This window comes from Crocodylus siamensis, chromosome 10 (genome assembly GCF_052110815.1).
Source record: "Crocodylus siamensis isolate JL-2025a chromosome 10, ASM5211081v1, whole genome shotgun sequence".
In the NCBI taxonomy this organism is placed as follows: domain Eukaryota; kingdom Metazoa; phylum Chordata; order Crocodylia; family Crocodylidae; genus Crocodylus; species Crocodylus siamensis.
The window spans coordinates 46,896,562-46,916,449 of NC_143404.1; the positions used below are offsets into that span (position 1 = coordinate 46,896,562).

General features: G+C 45.7%; 2 protein-coding genes across 4 annotated transcripts in view; both read left to right on the plus strand.

The window, feature by feature from the left end:
* Positions 1-9,100, plus strand: part of ZNF341 (zinc finger protein 341) — a 56,777-nt gene extending 47,677 nt beyond the window's left edge. Inside the window, exon 16 of one of the 2 annotated variants that reach the window (XM_090064913.1) lies at positions 235-371. Coding sequence is in view for 1 of the 2 variants with exons in the window: in XM_090064912.1 (XP_089921038.1) it covers positions 235-749 (515 nt within the window). In the remaining variant the exon portion in view is untranslated. Of the gene's footprint in view, positions 1-234 lie in introns of both variants that reach the window. The other variant, XM_090064912.1, reaches the window with a different exon arrangement.
* A 1,083-nt stretch (positions 9,101-10,183) lies between these two features.
* Positions 10,184-19,888, plus strand: part of CHMP4B (charged multivesicular body protein 4B) — a 41,099-nt gene continuing 31,394 nt past the window's right edge. Inside the window, exon 1 of one of the 2 annotated variants that reach the window (XM_090065032.1) lies at positions 10,184-10,686. In XM_090065032.1, the coding sequence (XP_089921158.1) occupies positions 10,491-10,686 (196 nt within the window). In that variant the 5' untranslated portion in view covers positions 10,184-10,490. The remainder of the gene's footprint in view (positions 10,687-19,888) is intronic. The other variant, XM_090065031.1, reaches the window with a different exon arrangement.

Sequence of the window (19,888 nt, forward strand, 5' to 3'; positions counted from 1 at the left end):
CACCAAATTTCCTGGCCCACAGGGAGCTCTGTGAGTTGGATGCCATGGCTCTGTGGCCAGATTTGGCCCATGGGCTGGGGATTGAGCGCTCTTGTGCCAAGCTATAGACAAAACCCAATGGTGCATGAAGGAACAGACTTAGCTAGAGAGCCCTGCTGAAGTGTGATTAGTGAGACTGTTCATTGCTTAAGTAGGCCTTTTAACTAAGCTCTTGCCCTATTATGCCTTGCTTAGGGATGAAGATTCACAAGTGCCAGTACTGTAACAAGTCCTTCAGCCGGCGGGCTCACATGGTGGAACATCAGCGCTCACACACTGGCAACTACAAGTACCGCTGCCCCACCTGCAGCAAGGGCTTCACACGCCAGAAGTACATGAAGGACCACAAGTGCCGTCTGAGCTCACCCAAGGACAAAGAGCTGCAGCTCAGGAAGCCCCAAAAGAAGCGGGCAACTCGTGGGCGGAAGATGGGCCTTCCTTTTCCCAACCAGCTAGCCCTGGCAGAGCTGAAGGACAATGGACAGGCAGAGAGCCCCCGGGAGGGTGGCCCCAACGAAGATCAGTTTCAGGAGTCAGATGCAGTCCTGTCCATTGTGGTTGGTGGGTCAGCAGCTGCAGATTCAGACCTAGTTGCCCCTGGGCAGCCCAGCAGCATAACATCCAATCTTGCCCTGGCAGAGCTACAGACTGGCATGGAGGGTCCGTGTACCATGCTGGCCGTCCCTGTTTACATTCAGACTACTGAGTGATAACACTGTGCCCTCTGTGTGGTCAGGGGTGAATTAGGTGAGGTTCCTGCTTTCTTCACCCAAGAAATCCTGCTGGAGAAGACAGATGAATGGGGCTGAAGTTTCCATGTCAGTGATATGGGAACCAGAACTCCTAGCGACGGGAGTGGGTAGCAGAGTGAATGGCCTTCATCACCACCCACTCTTTCTTTACGCAGGAAAATAATTCCTTGGGTGACATCAATAGCTACCAGGCACAGAGGAGAATAGGTACATTTTCTTGGCTATGTTCAACACTTGTCGATGCAGGGTAAGAATAACCAGGAATCTTGAAAGGTGGTGGGAAGAACAATAGAGGTCATTGCAATGAACTCTAAATGCTTCCACGGGCAGAGGACTTTGCAAATCATAGGCTGTCCTTTCATGGTTTTATTTTAAAAGCTGTATTGCCCAGTACTAGGGTGTCCTTTTCAGGTGCAAACAAATGATCCTTCTTACTGGAATCAAGTTCATACCTTTGGGACCATTGCTCAGAAACATTCAGAGTAGATTTCTCTCATTTATCTATATCAGCATAAAGCCCACAATGTCTGTACTATGTATAAGCAAATGGGGCCTGATGCACATTGCTCCCCCTGATGTCAGGGAGTGGGGAGCCAGCTGTGCATTGTGTCCTGGGTTTTGTGTCTGAACTGCATGTATGTGTATGTTCTTCTCTTCTGTTTGAAGTTCTTCCATGGCAACTTTTTATCCAAGGACCACAAAGTGCCTTTGACACAAATGAATTCCTCTTCACAACAGCTAAATATTATCCCCACTGAACTGCTGGGGAAGCAGACACCTACATGGCATGTGAACTGTCACAGGAAGTCTGTAATAGAGCCAGAAGCTGAATCCACATTTCCTAACATTGAATCCACTAGCCTAAGCACTGCACTATACACCTTAATACTTTCCATGCATAATAGCTGTAATAACAGTCAGTTTGACCAAAATCCTAAATCAGTTCCAAGCCATTGGCCACTGGTTGGAAGTTCAGTCTGCCACTAACAAACTATCTACCAATGTATACAGTAGGTACGAGAGTCCTTTTGGGCTGATGTTTGTACCTTCAGTCCAGCCTGAGTTCTTCGGCTGCCCAAGCAGCTGATCTCCTGATCTATTGCTAGAGGAGTGATCCTAATTTGGCAAATGTATTTTTCTTTATGTCTTATCCCTTCTAAAAAACAAGGTGACATGTTGATCCTAAAAATCTTGCTGTTATGCCCTATAAGTGAGGATGAAATGTTGGAAGATCCCCTGATCTAGTTGACTGTGACCCTGTTTGTATCCAGCACCCATCATAATGAAGATACCTAAGCAAGAAACTCCCAGTCCTAAATAATCTAAACTGGGATTAGAAAAAGAAGAAGAATGTGGTGTAGGAGATAATCCTGTCTTGGCCCTTGGGCCTGGGCAAGGTGGGAGGCAAGAGGTTTTTCCCAGTTCTCTGATACAAATTTCCCTTCCTTGTGATCAGGATCCTGCCTGTGGCAGGTAATAAAACATTGTAGATTGCTATGTTTTCCATTGTTTCCTTGGAGCTGATTTGATGCAGCATTAATGGGGGCAGAATGGCTACAGCAGAAGGTTACAAACCTCTCTACTCAGTGCTCTGTGTACCCAGGTTAGAGACCATATGCTCAGTTGCCTGCTCCATTTCCTTGCAGTAGTAGAACCCTTTCCTCAGAGGGCACGAGAGTTTCTCCCCCTTCCTTATAATTTCTATGATTTGCGTTGGTAAGCATGAAAAGGACTTCCCCTTCTATCCTTCCTGTCTTAGAGAAGTTTAGTGCAGGTAGATGTAAAAATATGAATTAATGGATATAAAGCATCATTTAATGCTGGGGAGAGGGGCCATATTGACTTCACTGAGACAGAGGCAGGCAGCATGCAGGCTACTAACCAGCGGAGCTGCTTCTGAAGGCAAGTTCAATCTCCCACTTGAACTTCAGCCTCCCTGCTCATTCTGACAATATGCTTATTTGCCACAGGCAGGGCCCAATCGTTAGGAAGAGACATTTGAATTGCAGCAGCAAAAACCCCATCACCCGCCATCTCATCCATCTTCACATTCCTCTCTGCTTTTTCAAATCCCGAGTCAGATTATTCAGAGGCTGGAGTTTCCTTGGATATCTCCTCTGTGGTGGTGTTTGGATACAGAGCCAAGTTTCACTGAACTGGCAGAATATTGGCAAACAAGTCTTGGCTTAATTTGTGCTGCAGTGTGCTGAAGGACAGGGAATGTTGCATTTCCAATCATTCCTGACTGACTTTGGTCACAGTGAGCCTGAGGTGTTGCAGGATGCTCATTGTGGGAGTGTCTGGTGTTGAGAAAACTGTCTAGCAGTGGGGTCAGTTCTCTTCCTTTGTCCCTGCCTGGTCTGACACACAGGAAGCATTTGTGAAAATTTTTGAAGGAATGGAGTGGTTTCTGGCAAATGGAACAGCAGGAGCAATGCTGGCTAGCTGACAAGAAACATCCAGTTCTGTGGGCAGTAGCCTGCTCCCAAAAGTAGTCAAGGGAAATCTTTCCTGACTCCTTACAGTGTATTTTGCTAAATTAAGAGCACCAGTTCACAGAAGTTAGAGAAGCAAACACTGATGGCCTTCACGGGTGTTCCAGACAATGCCGATCTGGGGCTGTGTCCAATCTCCTGAATACCGTGGTGGTGAGGACTCTTTAACTCCTTTTGCAAGACTGTAGTTCAGTCTAATACATCCTCCCTGTCAGGATGTTTCCACCTAAATCCCTGGTAGCTATTGCTCAGTTTCATCTTCCTGAAACAGTCTCCCATTCTCTGGGATTCTGCATAACAGCCAGCATGGCTTCATTGTGGGCAGGTCTTGTCTTACTAACCTCATCTCCTTTTATGATTGGGTAACTCGCCACCTGGATAAGACAAAGGAGGTTGACAGTGTATACCCTGACTTCTAAAAAGCTTTTGATCTGGTATCCCATGATGTTCTCACAAGAAAATTGGAGGATTATGGGCTTAACTGTGAGACAGGTGGGTAGGAACCTGGCTGCAGGGTAGGACCCAAAGAGTTCTAATGAATGGATCTGTGTCATCTTGGCGAGAAGTGGCCAGTGGTGTCCTTCAGGTGTCCGTGCTTGGCCCAGTGCTATTCAGCATCTTCATCAATGATTTGGATGTAGGGGTGAAGAGCTCACTGGCCAAGTTTGCAGATGACACCAAGTTATGGGGAAGTGTGGTCATGCTTGAAGATAGGCTGCAGATACAGGTGGACCTAGACAGGCTGGCAAGTTAGGTGGATTGAAACCAGACACGGGCGATTGGTGCTGCCTTAGTCAGGGGGGTCATGTGCCTCACAAGCAACCAGTCAATGACTGGGGGGGCGGTCCCCCAGTGGCCAATCTTGCCAACCCCCCCACGGCAAAAATTACCAACCAGTGAGTGGCCACACTCCTCTTGAAAGCAGCCGCAGCACTCCTGGAAGTGGCTGTGGGGCTTCCAGAAGTGGCCACAGCCTACATCCAGTGCTTGCACTCCCCGGCTGGAGCTTGCAGGGTGAGCACCGGTGCTCCCGCCTGTCTTCCCTGCCTGTTGCTTGACCGGGGAGTGCGGCCTGATGGGGTGCACTAGTGCTCTCAGGGGTGAATGTGCGCCCCTGTGTACCCTCTGTGCATTGCCACTGGAACCAGATGAAGTTCAACATTAAGAAATGCAAAGTGCTCCACCTGTGGACAAACAATTCCCTGCACACCTGCAGGCTTGGCAACACTAATCTGACGAACACTATGAATGAAAGGGAACTGGGGGTAATAACAGACCACAGTATGAACATGAGCTGGCAGTACAATGCCGTAGCCAGCAGGGCTAATACCCTGGCATGCATCAATCAATGCATCTCTAGCAAAACCAAGGAAGTTATTCTTCCACTCTACACAGCACTAGTGAGACCACAGTTGGAGCACTGTGTCCAGTTCTGGGTGCTACACTTTAACAAGGACATGGCAAAGATTGAGAGAGTCCAGAGAAGGGCCACCTGTATGATCAGCAAGCCATACAAGGAAAGGCTGAGGGACCTGGGACTCTTCAGCCTGAAAAAGAGAAGGCTGAGAGGGGACTTGGTAGCAGCTTACTGGTACATCAGGGACATATGTCAAGGGTTTGGCGAACAACTGTTCACCAGGGCACCCTTGGGGAAAAGTAGGAGTAATGGTCACAAACTCCTTGAAGACTGTTTCAGGCTCAACATTAGGAAAAACTTCTTCATACCCAGGATGTCCAGACTGGAATAAGCTCCCTCCTGAGGTGGTGCAATCGCCTACCCTGGAAATCTTCAAGAGGAGACTGGATGGTCACCTTGCTGGGGTCACCTGACCCTGGTTGTCTTTCCTGCTTGGTGCAGGGTGCTGGACCCGATGATCTTCCAAGGTCCCTTCCAGCCCTGCAATCTATGAATCTCACATGCACCCTTTTCAGTATTTCACAATACTTTTCTCTTTCCACTTTCAAGCTTTCTGTACAAAACTTCATCCATTTCAGAAGTCAAGAGTTTATTTGGGAAAACATTTGTTTAAAATCCAGTTTTCCAGGAAATGGTTTGCTAAATATCTCTCTCTTGCTTTTCCCCTATACCTGCCCACATTGTAAGGCATAATTATGTGGCTGCAACTGCTTCTTGTAGCCCTACAATCGATCCTATTTTGAGACAACTACATGTGGATGCCACATTCTTTCTAGATATGTTATAGCACCCAAGTGGTAGCCCTTCCATCCAACCCTCTATGTCAGCTGTGATCATAGGGTGGCTTTCAGATGGCCAAATGGGACGCTAAAAGTTGTTTTGCCTGATCCTCCTGTATTGAAAGTAATCCAGGTCTCCAAGTCAGAGACCCAAAACAGAGCTAGCATAATTTTGAAAAATCAGAGGCTGAGGGATTCTTTCAAGGCCCACATGAGCATGCTGGAAAAAGTTTTATATTTATGTGCAAAAAGTATTAGTTGCTTCCACATTCCAGCTTGACTCAAATGATTGCCCTTCAAGAGTAAAAATGTAAGCGTCTAAGTGCAGGATAGTTTGACAGAGAACTCAGAACAGGTGCAAAAATGCACTGACGGGTGGAGTTTTGCCTGAGGAAGCTCTTAAGGCTGCATGCATCTTGCATATCTGATGGATGCTGAGAAATCCCACAGGAACTTCGAAAGGAGAGAGCAGCAGCCTTCATAATCTCTCCCCAGCTGCATACTGGCTGTACAGGACCAACAAGAGCCCTCACACCCTGCCCCACAAACTGCTCTGAGGTCCTGTTAACAGTCCCTCAACAACTAGGTAGATACTGGTTTCCTTTTAGTGGAAATGGGAGAAAAGATGATTGATTTGCAGTGAATTTAGAAAGAGCTCATGTGTTTCCAGCTTTGCTGCCTGAAATTTAAACTCACACATTTAAAGAAATCTGATAGAGCTTGCAGTTCAGTGTAGAGAATTTTCTGCCATCACTTTGAAAATTAGAGGGACCCGTAATAGCTTTTAATAATCTAGGTATGCATAGAAAAGGTGTGATACAGCTAAGCACCCATGCCATGCTGGCCCAGGTGGATGAGATAGGGCCGTGAGCAAAAGGGGAGCGGCATCCAGGAGCAGGACGGGTGGGCAGGAATGGGATCATGTGGTAGTTATAGTTTGGAGCTGGGGCCTGGGGCAGTTGCGATCTCCCACCATCCCTGTGATACGCACCAGTTCTGTGGGCAGGGGCTGGCTGCTGCCTGTGGAACCAACACCCATCACAAAGATGTATGGGGAGTGGATCATGGCTCTGCCATGGGCACCTGCCCTGCACTGTCACTGCCCCACAATCCCAGCACTGGTCCCTGCTCATCCTGCTTCCAGATCCTCCTGCCCAGACGTGCCTTGCCCGTGGGTGTCCCAGGCAGGTCTCCATGGAGACACCCACACACCCATTTTGTCCCATGCCCCCAGTGGTAGGTGCAGGGCAGATGGGCCAGGGTGCCCAGGCAGTGGGGCCAGGCTTAGCAGAGGCAGGCTGGCAGCAGCAGCCAGGCAGAGTAAGCCACCGCTGGTGGGGCTGCCAGGAAGCCGAGTGCAGTCACTGCACTACTCTGCCATGTACTTGGTGACATTGGGACCAACCATATTGGGACCAACCACATGCGCCACCACGTGGGCTGCCCCATGCCTGAGCTGGACAGGGCCAAGGGACCCACCATGGGCTGGATAGAATTCCTGGGGATGGATCTGGCCTATGGGCCAGGCCATATTTTGCCCATCCCTGATCTATAAGGTACCACACTGATCTGTTTTCTGCCTAAAGGGAAGCAGGACAGAGGCGTCAAAGAAATGTCATTATGGAAATGACACAAAGATGGAGCTTGTTAGGTTGTGATAAAAATAGGTGATGAAGGAAAACCTAAATCAATGCTGTTTTGGAAACCAAGTGAGAGAAAGAAAAAAGGCCCAAAGAGACATGTAAGAGGTCAATAGAGAGAAATGACAGGATTTGGAACAGGATAGAGTTATAGAAAAAAGGCAGCTGGCAGAACAATGAAGACCCTTTCATGCAAGTTTCATATGGCACATGGCATGGAAGATACTAAAAAATCCAGCTTTAAATACATGATCATTTACCACTTTTTCACAGAATGATGTTGCTCACTCAATGAACAGCTATTTTATCCTTGTTATTTAATGTGTGATTATAGATCTTTTCAGCACACTGTTCCAAACTTATTCAGAAGCTAGAATCATTAGTTTCCTTATGGGCTCCACAGTGCTGCATATCACTACAATATCTGACTGCTTTTCAAACATTAATTGTATTTTCATAACAACCCTATGGGAGAAAGAGGTGGTCTTATCCCCAGTTTACAGATAAGGAACTGAGACAGATAACTTAATGTCAAAGTATCTATTTATTAATTTTGCATGCAATTTGAGACAACTGTGATCTGATTTTTGAGAGTATTTGGCGTTATGTAGCATGTTGTATATGCTAGAGGCACAGATCCCAGTGAATCCATTTGTAATTGTCAGGGCTCAGAACTTCTCCAACTCAGATTATTAGTCTTAAATTAGACATCAAGATGATAAACATACAGCTAGTGACTACTAATTAGACAACCTTAGTTCTGGCATTCCTCGCATTTGAATGCATGATTTTGCAACACTGAAAATGTTTTTAAGCATACTTTTTGTGTAGGAACCTGAACTGAAATGAAACACCTACATTTCAGCATGTATCATCATAGCGATGCTTTTACAGTTTATCAGCAGAGTTGGAAGCTTTAGATTTACCTTCTGCCTCTGACACTTTAATGGACTGAATAGCAGTAATAAGTTGCTATCATGTGAACTAGTACTAGGCATGAGTAAGATGTATTTTGTCAGTTGGTTTCATTAATTACTGCTGACAAGAGGATCAGTAAGACTAGGCTCTGGCAGGGAGTATGTTTTCCTTATCTTGACTCCCCTTACTCCATCCTAACTTATCTCTGTCCTAATCTTATCTTTCCCCATCTCAGGCCTCTCATTGCAGTCCTGTTTTCCTTACTAAGTTCATCCCAGTCACAGACTTCTGATTCCAGTCCAAGTCTTCAACCCAGGCTCCTAATACCAGTGTATTTCCCTAGCATGCCCCTATATTTGGCATGTATCTTACTCTTCCTTTTGAATGTGAATCAGATGGCTTCTTTACAGTTTTTAGATGCCTGCTGGGAGTGCAGGGCAGATCACAAGAGAGCCCAGAGAAATATTCTGTTCTCAGTTCTGGTACCTGTCTTCAACCCAGCCCAAGGAGCCATTGCAGGGATAGCATGTCCTATAACTCTGAAAAGGAAGGGGGAGACTCAGCTGATCTGTGCAACAGTAAACATTTAGGCCCCTGCCAGATATGCAGGTGAAGGAGTGTTAGGTTGTGATGTGCATCCCACACAATTGTGCCTCCTGCCATGCCACGTGCGCATGGCAGATGTGACTCGGATCGAGCATCAGATCCCATCATGCCTTATTGCTGGTGTAGAGGAAGCCTTGGATCATTTCCCAGCAAGTAGCAAGCTCCCATGCCTGAAAGCTTCCTCAGCTGATGGGGCCCCAACCACATGGGTGCACCTGGCCGCATGTGTAGTGAGTGGCATGTTGGGAATTAGCTATAAAGTTATTCCACATTTTTTGTGGAATACGTTTGTGGCTTATTCCTTGTTTTATGGTGCCATTAATTGATTTAACGTGGCCAGGTTACAACTTACGGCATGATTAACTGGGCAATCATGTTTTAAGTGTAACTTGTAATAGGACCAATGGCTCTGCCACATGTAAGAGCTGTGAGAGAATGGAGCGTGTTTGGACACTGGGAATGTTGTACTGTCATCATACAGAGGAGCACTGAGTGGCTCAAGCATGCACGGGCAGAGCATGGCATCTTCAGAGCTACTGGCAGTTAACCTGTATTCCAGAGGTGGGCAAAAGGTGGCCCACCAGGCTATTCTTTCCAGCCCACAGGGCCCCTAAAAATTTAGAAGATTAATATTTATCTGCTCTGGCTGCCTGTCATGTGGCCCTTAATTGCTTGCCCAAACTCAGTAAGCAGCCCTCTGCCCAAAGTAACTGCCTGCCCCTGCTCTATCTGGTACTCTGGGTGCATGTGCAAGATGCAATTTTTCAGATTCCTTAACTTTGACAAGATTATCAGAATCAGCAAGGCGAGCATCCCAGACTCTTTCCTGTGGTAGCTTCTGGTCCTCACTCCAGAGCTTTTCAAAGTCCAGGTTGCCAAAATAGGTTCAACCCTGCAAAACATTGGTTTTCTTGGCCTTATGTGCAAACAAGGGCCCAACCATTTTGGGCTTCAATTTTAAAAGAAGGCAACCCAGGCTGGACAAAGTTTCAGCCCAAATGTTTAAAGTTCAGCAAAGCTCTGACTCAAAATCAGGGGCCAGTTGGAAGCACTAAGCCAGAAGCCAGTGACCTTTTTAAACTTGGACTGGATTGAACAGACGGCCCTGGTCTGCCCGACCGGCTGGGGGATTATCAGTAGCAGGGGGGCCGGCTCTGCGTGTGCTGCTGCTGCTGCTTCCTCCGAGCCCGTGGCCGCCGCAGCTGAGGGGTCAGGTGCGGGACGCAGGCAAAGCCCTACGGCTCGGAGGTGGGATGCAGGCCGGGAGCTGCAGGACCCGCCCCGACCGCGCTCCGCATCCGCCCCGCGCTACTGATCACGCCACAAGCGCAAGCCTTGCTGCGAGTGGCGGGTATGTGACTACGAAACTACGTCTCTACGCACCCCGCAGTCTCCAGTCAAAACAGCGAAGCAGGCACGCCTATAGCCACGTACCGGGGGTCATCGCGATGTCGTGACGTCACAGACCCCGTGGTGCAACGTCACAGCTGCTGAGCTGAGCCTCTAGCTTCCGCCATGCAGCGCGGCCTCCTCGTGACGAGCGTGTAGGTGGGGAGTACACTTCCCCACCCCATCAGGCGGGACTACAGCCCCCAGCATGCGTCGCGCGGCGCCGTGGCCTGTGCTGGGTTGCGCGCGCGCGCGGGGGGCTGCCGGGAGGCGTAGTAGCAGGGGCCGCCAGCTCTTGCACTGGCGCGGCGAGAGGGGCGGCGGCGGCGGAGGCGGAGAGCAGTCGTTGCGGGGTCTGGGTTTGCGTTTGCGTGTGGCAGGCCGATTCCGCTGGTGCCCAGGCCTGCCCGGCCTCCGGTCCCCGCCTGCGCGTCGCTGCCGGGAGCGGCCCAGCCATGGCGGGGCTGCTGGGGAAGCTGTTCGACTTCGGGCCTGGCGGGAAAGGCGCCGGCAAGGGCCCGTCCCCGCAGGAGGCGATTCAGCGACTGCGCGACACCGAGGAGATGCTCAGCAAGAAGCAGGAGTTTCTGGAGAAGAAGATTGAGCACGAGCTGGCGGCAGCCCGCAAGCATGGCACCAAGAACAAGCGCGGTGAGGGCCGGGACTGGGTGCTCTGCTGGCCCCGCCCGGCCTAGCCGCGGCGCTGAGGTGCCGCCTGGGCTGCCCGGCGTCCTGGCGGGGTGGTGTCAGGCCGTCCGGTGAGGGAGACGCTGGGTTGTGGCGGAGCTCTGCTCCCAGCCCAGCAGCGCTGCCGGGCGAGCAGCTGGCCCAGTTTTGGGGGCCCTGCCTGCCCCTGGATCCTGTCTTGCCCCTTTGAGGCCGGCCAGGGGCAGAGCCTGGTGACCTGGCTCTGGCCTGGCTAGTTCACAGGTTTCTTCATCTTTCTGCTCCCTGATCAGCCATGCTGTGGTTGGAGAAGCTGCCACACGTTGGTCCCCGTAGAGTTTTCCTTGCCCGCACTGTCCACTGTGCTGGGGGCCATCCGCACAGAGACCACCTCCGTTTACCCAAGCATGCTGGCAGCACCCAGTTGCATGGAGTGAATGGGGATGATGTACTTCTGTATCCCTGCAGTCCTGGCCTCGGCTGGGGGACTTGTTGCTGACAGAAGCCGTCAGCTGTGGGTCTCCCTGCACTTGATGCTGAAAATTTGTTATTTGCTGTTGGGGACAGGACAAATCTGTCTTTGGTTTCCATGAGCAGAGAGAGGCGCTTCAAGCAGAAGGCAAGGTAGGTTTGCACCTTATAGACAAACTCAGTCATTTATGATTTAGTTAGTCTATAAGGGGTAAAGCTGCCCTGCATTTGTTTTCATGCCATGGGACTTATTCATGATAGGTGAGCTCCAAACTGATTTGTCTGAAAGCATAAGTGTTCTTTTCCCTTGGAATTGAAGGTGTAACATCTGCTTTTACATGATCTAATGGTTGTGAAACTGATTGATTAATTCTCAAATTCAGGTTCAGTCCTGGCTTTGGCTCTGACTTGATATGTGACAGGTAACAATACTTTTTTTATTTCTTTGTTTTTCTGTCTGGAAAACGGTGATAGAAATCGGATGATAACCATATGAAACTGTTGGCCATTGTGGAGCAATCTGAGATCCTTGGAAAGAAGTGTGTGTGTGTGTGTGTGTGTGTGTGTGTACGTACGTACTTATGTGCATGTTAAACTTACCAATAATTTTAATGTTGCTTAAAATGCTAAATGCTCTCACAAAGCTATAATTAGACCATAACAATTCATTTATAAGTTTAGGAGTGAGACATGGAAGTATGCCTGCAATTCTGAATAATACCTGTCCAGAGAGATGGAGTGAAGAAATCTGAAAATGCAGAGATGTCAGTGTTCCTTAAAAAGTTGTGCTAAAGTATACCATTTGGCATCATGATAATCGTAGGATGATTTATATCACGGGTGCCATATTATATCATGGATGATTATCTCATGGAAAGGAGTCCAGGAAAGCTTGTTGTATTTTAAAGAAACCTTACTGAGGGTGCAGGAACAAAGCAACTTGATGCAGAAGATGTATGGCAGAAGCCCAGCTTGGTTTAGCAGGGAACCCTTCAGTGAGCTAAAATACAAGAATGAAGCTTGCAAGACCATGGAAACTTGCAGAAATGACTAGGGAGGAGTATAAGACTATTGCTTGGGCATACAGGGATGAAATCAAGTGCTGCTTCTGCTACTTGTCCCCGGGGAATGCCTGTGTCTGCAAGTTGTCTCTGGGTAGGTGAGGCTGGGGCTAGCCCTTGGGCTGGCCCCAGCAGCCTGTCCTGGGGGCCTCCCAGGGCTCCAGTCATGGTGATCTGGCATGTGGAACCAAAGCCATGCTCTGGCTGCTGGTCATCCTCCAGTTTCAGGTGACATGCATGACAGCAGCATGTGCCACCCTGCTTTTTTTTGGGTGCAGGTTATTTTGACACTGGGATCTCCCAGTGCTGCGTGGCAAATGCCTTCATGTGTGGTGCAAATCTGGACATGTCCAAGAAAGCCAAAGCTCAATTGGAGTTGCAGATAGCAAAGGACATGAAGGGTAACAAGAAAGGTTTCTACATGTCAGTAACGAGAAGAACAGGTAAAGTGGGGGTTCCTTACTGAACAGGGGAAGCAACCTAGTGACAGTTGATACATAAGTCTGAAATTCTCAACTGCTTTTTTTACCTCAGTCTTCATTGGCAAGGTCAGCTCCCAGACTGCTGCAGCTGGCAGCACAGTTGGGGGAGGAGATGAGCATCCAACTATGGCAAAAGAACTAGTTAGGGACTATTTTAGAAAAGCTTGATGTGTACAAGTCTATGGGCACAGATGCGATGCACCTGAGGGTGCTGAGGAAATTGGTTGATGTGATTGCAGGCAGTGGATTACATTTCTGCCCTCGTTCTGAACCCATGCTGTCACTGCTGCAAGATCCCAGCTTCAGAGCAGCTCCCCACTCAGCCATGGGCCATGCCAGCTCTGCTGGAGCCAATCTCCATGGAAACCCTGACCCTGTGCTGTTATGGTCCCACCACTGCTGGGATCTGTAGAAACTGGCTGCAGCAACACAGCAGGGTCTGCTGGGAAATGGAGTTTTTTGTGGGCCTACTGGCTGGACTTTGCGCATCCCTGATTTATGAGGAGAGGCTGTGGGGACTGAGCTTATTTAGTCTGGTGAAGAGAAGACTTAAGCGGGGGACGTGGATTTAATATCAGTCTTCAACTACCTGAAAGCTGGTTCCAAAGCGTACAGAGCTAGACTGTTCTCAGTGGTGGTAGATAATGGAATAAGGAGCAATGGTGTCAAGTTGCAGCAAGGGATGTTTAGGGTTACATGTTAGGAAAAACCTGGAACATGCTACCCGAAGAAGTGGTGGAATCTCCGTTCTTGGAGGTTTTTAAGACCCAGCTAGACAAAGCCTTGGCTGGGATGATACGGTTGGGGATGGTTCTACTTTGAGCACGGGGTTTGGACTAGATGACCTCCTGAGGTCCCTTCCAACCCAATTTTCTGTGATTCTGTGTTGGGTTAGAGTAGTCCTGTACAATTCACTTTTAGTTCAGCATAGTTAATATATTGACATGCCAGGAAGGTAATGCAGAGAGTATGAGCTGTGAGGGCACATTACTGGCAGACTCTGGTTGAAAAAAATCATGTCAAGCAACTAGAAACGTATCAAGTTTCTAGTTGTAATAAATCCTGCTGGTTTATTGCACACTTAAAAAAATGAAGTATAAACAAAAGATTTTGCAAATATCTGTTGTTTCATGTTGGTTATAAAACTATGGCTGGGGGATAAGAATGCTGGTTTCTATTTCAGTGGCTGTTCAGTGTAATTTGGTGTATAGGATAACATGTTCTTGGGGCAGCAGGAATGTAAAGGTATGACATTTAATAAGTTATTTGATAAGAATAATACCTTGCTAGCTTGAAGAAGATGGTATGTAAGCATTTGATAATGCAGTCACCTTCTGAATCAAATTGCTTTCACTGGCAAGTTAAAATTCTCCAGGATTGCTTACATAGCCTGTATTTTTGCATCTTCCTTTTCTCAGGTTTAGCTATACAGCAGAAGTCACATTCTGCTATCACTTAGGAGATGGACAATATCCTAGCATGTAACACAGTTCTAAGTGTTAGCAGTATAACACGCTACCCTAGTTAATAACTTGTAGTGATTGTCTGGTTGCCCTTGGCTTTCTGTTCCATCAAGCTGTCTTGATTTACTGCTTAAGCCTTTCTTAAAACTTCAAAACATTATGCAGTGTGTGGAATAGCACCTGCCTTGCCTGCTCACTGCTGTTTAGGATGAGGAAGTCTCTACTATGTAAACACAGAGCAAGTATACATGAATTAAATGCATAGATGCTCATGGCATTTCTTTGTGTACAAAGATGATGCATGGGAGACTTACCCCACTTTCTCTTAATGTTTTTTCAAATCTCTGAGCAGTCCTCAACATCCTGCTGAATCCTTACAGTAAAGTGGCTCTGTTTGTGGTGTGATGAAGTCCTTGATGGCTTATATGCTAAATTTGTGATCCAAGGTTTAAGTTCTCCATGTTACCTATGTAGTAATGTGCCCCTGGACACCCTGTTTTGGGGTAACCATTTCAGCCAGGACTTCTGTAGTCTGCTCAGAATTCCCTGAGCTCAGTGCTACAGCAGCTGTTTTTCGCTTTTATTTGATTTAGTGTCTTCCTCTCTACCTATCCATGTAACTAAATTGTTTGTCTAGATAAGGGAAACAAAAAGCAGGTATCTTGCTTCTGTTCTAAGGTAGCACAGTCAGGTAAGTTAGTTTCCTTTTTTTTTTTTTCTCAACAAATTTGATAGGCTTCCAGTTTTATTTATGTGGTGAAGAGACTTGACATGGGAAGAACTTGGTAGAGGTGAGGGGCCAGCACCACATAGCCTGTCAACTCTCCATAGACTTCTGTTTGGGAACTTTGGAGAATTTCATTCTCTACCTATTTCTGATTTTGGCCCCTTACTTGGCTTTTGTCAGGTGGTGAAGGCAGTTCATGTTTAGAAGCTCCTTTAAAACTTCTCTTCAGATATATTTTGTGTTAGCTCTACCCCTGAATTTTTGCCATTGTTTCACAGTGTCTTTTCTTCCTGTCTTCTTGAGATCAGTCTGATCCTGAAAGAGCTTCCTTGATTGCTTGTATTATTTTGTTCCTTTTTATTATTAATGATACAATTATGGCTTGTATTCTAATAATGTCTAACAGCTCTAGTCATAACTGTCATCCCATTATGTTCAGTGCTATGTAAACATGGAACAAAAAGACTGCCCTTGTCCTTGAAACCATATAAGCCAAGTGTAAGGCAAGAAACAGCACATGGAAACAGACAAGCAAAAGAGTAACTTCTCCCTTTTGAATGAGGTGTCATTTTCCTTCCTGACAATGAGGAAGTTACAAGATAATGCAGGTTGGCATGGTAGCCAGTGATCTTGGAATGCCAGTAGCCTGATTCTTGTCATGTATTTTGGAGGGACTGTAGCAACTTCAGATAGTTTTGCCTTTCTGTGTTAATACAAGCTGTTTTCTGTATGTCACCTAAATCCTATCCAATATCCTTGATTCTTTTGGGTATAGAACAAAAAAGGCAAATCTGGGTGTGTACGCGTGTCCTGTCTTTTCTGAGGCAGATATGCATTCATGCATATTCTTATCATCCTATTGTATGTAGTTCTTCATGATCTCAAGCCTGGTAATCACCACATTTCTCATCTTACTGTTTAAGGAGTCTTTGAGATCATCATAGTTCCAGTTTCAGATGAAAAACTAATTTAAAAGTACAGGTACTGGTTAAAAAACTCTGTAGCAAAGGCTTGTCTGAGTGTCTACATTAACTGTAGTTTATTTTAACAGTCATGTAGTTGTTATTGTGTGGATGCTCTCAAATCAATGTAAGAATCTATTGCATAGATTTAGCTTGATTTGCTATCAAACTGATTTGGAGAGTTATATTTGAAACTAAGAAATGCATGTATATTTAGTCTTAGGGGTGTAGGTTGCAGCTGTGTTGGTCCAAGGACACAGACAGACAAGGTTCTTTAGGTAAAGTTGATATCTTTTTATTAGACCAACTCAAATAGTTTAATATTTAGTCATAGGGTTTTCCAAGTGCTTCTATTCTTCATCATGCTAGTTCCATATTTCCTCCTGTAACAAGTCATCTGTTGTCTTCCCTGCTACTCTCCCTTTCCTATACCTCTTCATTTCTCTTCTCTTCTTTCCCCAACTAGTTTATGCCTTTCTTTACGCACTTCCCCCGAGTCCCAGTTTCCTGTCTCTACTGCCCCCCCCTGCCCCCACAAAGCTGTATCAATATGGACAGTGATGGAATCCATTTCCCTTTTTGAGGCAAAGGAAAAGCATTTGCTTCAGTCTCTAGAGACTTTCTGTTCTGGTGGCATGAAGACAAGGGCCTTGGGGTCTGGTTAATTAAGGTTTCATAGGATGACAGGATCCTGTCCTCCTAATTAAGGACAAAGGTTTGGGGTGGTTTTCTGGGAGAAAGCCAAGCGTTTCCAACAGAGAACTCTGTGAAGCCAAGGGGCCAGGTTTATTATTATGCTGGTGGGAAGGGGGAGATAACTATATGCTAGCTTGCCAGGAAGTGAACCCTCAGGATGCATTAGAGCGGCATTTTGTTTTTTTCCCACTGAGGCTACTATTTGGCAGTTGAGCTGTTAAGGGAAAAGATTTCTTTTTCCATGAAACAGTTTCATTTATTTTTCCTCAGCTGGCTTGAGAGCCATATTGTAATTCAAAAATTACATGTATTTATGGAACTGTGTAATACTACTTAAAAAAAATTAGTTTTAAACTTGAATTTGGGACTTTATTCAATGAAAACGGTTTCCAGTTCTCAATACAGGAGCAGCCAACCAGCCACAGAAAATGTGGTGTGGATGCATGTTTTCAGAATTCAGCCATTTAAGGAAATCACAGCAGTGTAAACATTTTATTTTTTCTTTTCTCTACCTGTACAAGACTTGCGCTTTTACCATGGCCCTTTCATATCGCTCTGCTGCTCAGAAGTAAAACTGGTGTGAGTAATGCATGCCTGTGTTTTTAAGTTTTTGGGTTTTTTGTTGTTGTTCTTTTACATGAGCAGCCTCATTGGAGTTAGTGGATTTACCTATGTATAAAGCCAATGTTAGTGCTTTAAGCATCTACAGGTGTGGGATCGAGGGACATTTGAAAAACTGTAATCACCCTTGCATAAGATTGGAGTGAGAATCTGCTTTTTTGTAGGGAAGATCTTTGTGTCTGGGCACTGTTCAACAGTAACAAAACAATACAGCCTTCAGGCTCAGACACACTGGGTGGATTAGTTCAGATGCCAAGTGAGTGGATTTTCTAAAGACTCATTGAATAAACTCCTTTGCTCTTTGGGATGCTGTGAAGTGCATGGGAGCCTGTTAGAGGTCACCTGTTTTTGGCTTTTACTGACTTGTGAGTCTGTTTTGGGATATACTCTTTGATAACCTTCATGTTTAAATGTACAGGCAGTGTAATTTAATGATGATCCATTATATTCTGCAATTAAAAATAGGTTACTTATCTTAACGTTACCTTGAGAAATACTCATACTCTGCACCATTTGCCGAATGCGCTGCTTCCATAATGTAGTAGAGCAATCCTAGTATTGGTCCTACATGCACATTGTGTTAAATGAAAAGAACGAGTGATGGATAAGTGATTACCTTCATGTAGCTAAAGAAGGCACCTCAGAGCCAGTATGTTGGGAGTTCTTATTTGTTTTGAAAGAAATTTCAGGCATGCATATAGCTCTTTTTTGAACACCACAGTTTTAAATCTCTAGGTAGCTTTTCATGAAAGCTGTTTCTAGTGGCACTGTTGTGTTTCATAATGTGAGCGGCTTTGTTAAAGAGTCATTCTGATCTAAGCAGCCTAAAAAAATAGGTCTGCTCTTCCATGTGAAATCAGTGACAGAACTTCTATTAATAAGAGCAGCAGGGATTCACTTTTAGTATTAGTCAGTATAATTCCATTTTTCAGCCCTGTGGATTAGATTTCTTTAACTCCAGAATGAATATGAAAAAGCAGTTGAGATTCTTACTGTTGTCCGTCAGTCTTGTTGGGATGGGGCCCAGGTAGATGCATAAGTATTTCTTGTGTTAATTTGATCTTCTCCTATCAGTTGAGATTGCCAAGGAGGGTAAGCAGTTGTGTTAGGGCTTTACTTCAGTGACAAACTGCCATGCCTTGAAGATGCAGTTAATAGATCCAGTGGTGGCTGTGAATGGTATGTAGACCTAGAATTTCAGGTAAGATGGGGGTCTGAGGTTTTCCTTGCTGAAGTGAATGAGATAGCAAGATGAGTGGGGGATGTTGCCAGGAGCAAACAAACTTACGTTTGCAGTTGTCTTTTTTGTTTCTCATGTGTTAGCTAAGTTTCTTAAACAAATTGTAGGATAGTTTGATTCATGTGAAAAACTGTTGCAGTTGTGGTTTATTTCACATTTTCTCTGAATGTTTACATTGCAGAATTGATTTTTTTTTTCCCTCTAAAGCTTATAATCTGTTGGAAGGTCATCTTTATGTGTAATAGAAAGAAGAAAAGTTGTTTATAGAGTTGTTCAACTTTGTCACTTCTAATATAAACTGTTTGATATTTGCTGCCTGACAAACCTTCCGTGTCGAGGAATTTCATGGGAAATGCGGTCTTCCGTACATTAAATTCAGGCCAGAACTGATGGGCAAATTCTGATATTTCAGGTTTGGATAACAAAGGCATGAAACTTCTTTTAGTTTCCTTTCCTTTTTGGTTCTGACTGTGATCAGCATACACTTGAGGAGGTGGAGCTCTATGAACATGGATTTGTATTTGAAACATTTCCTCCTAGCAGTAATACATGTTCAAAGACCTGAGTTACATGCCTCAATTCATAGCTTTGCAAGTAACTTCTCGTCTCCTTTTTGAATGAGGTGTCATATTCCTTCCTGATGACAACTTTTTGGGGCTTCTGATCCCTCCCTGGGACTGGGGCCAGATGGGAGTGGAGCTCCTCCCCCACTCCACCGGGAAGGAAACGTACTTTCCGGCGCACTGGGGAGTGGTGGCTGCCGGAATTTCCAGCCAGAGGAGTTCAACTAACATGCAACCCTCTGGGCTTATATTTGGCAGCCACTGCCAGATGTGAGAGGGGTCATGGCTGCCCAGCTCTGCAGGGCTCCTGTGGTTGCAGGTTTTGCAGTATAGGAGGGGCTGGGCCTGGCAACAATGTAGTGGTTGCTTGAGTGTTACAAAATGTAAAAGCAAAGAAGTAGGTGAGAGTACTGTTGACTAAGTAATAAGATTTGTTACATAAGCTTTGTGGAAAGTTAGGCCAGAGAATTTCACTGAGTAATTTCCTGTATCATTTCTGTAAGTTTTTACTTTGCTAGAGTACTTTTTCAGAAAGAAATTCATTCTTGACTTAGAAACTGCTATCTCTTGTGATTTTACTGCAAGCTTCCGATATTTGGTGCAAGAGCAATTGATTTAACGGTTGTTCAGGCACAATAATGGCATCCACTAGAATTTACCTGTCTGTTAACACATATATAGAAAAAATGTACTTTTTATATTTTAGAATAGAACCCTGCTCTTGCAAACATACTAAGAGACACATTAGTCTTTTTTTTATCATTATTTTCTCTCTAATTGCAATTGCTGAAACAGGCTAAGTAAATTTATGTGATAAAATGGTTATGTTCCTTATATACTTCTTTGATTCAAGCTGCAATAAATTTCAACAGGTATCTTTCATTTGTTTCTTAAATGGGTT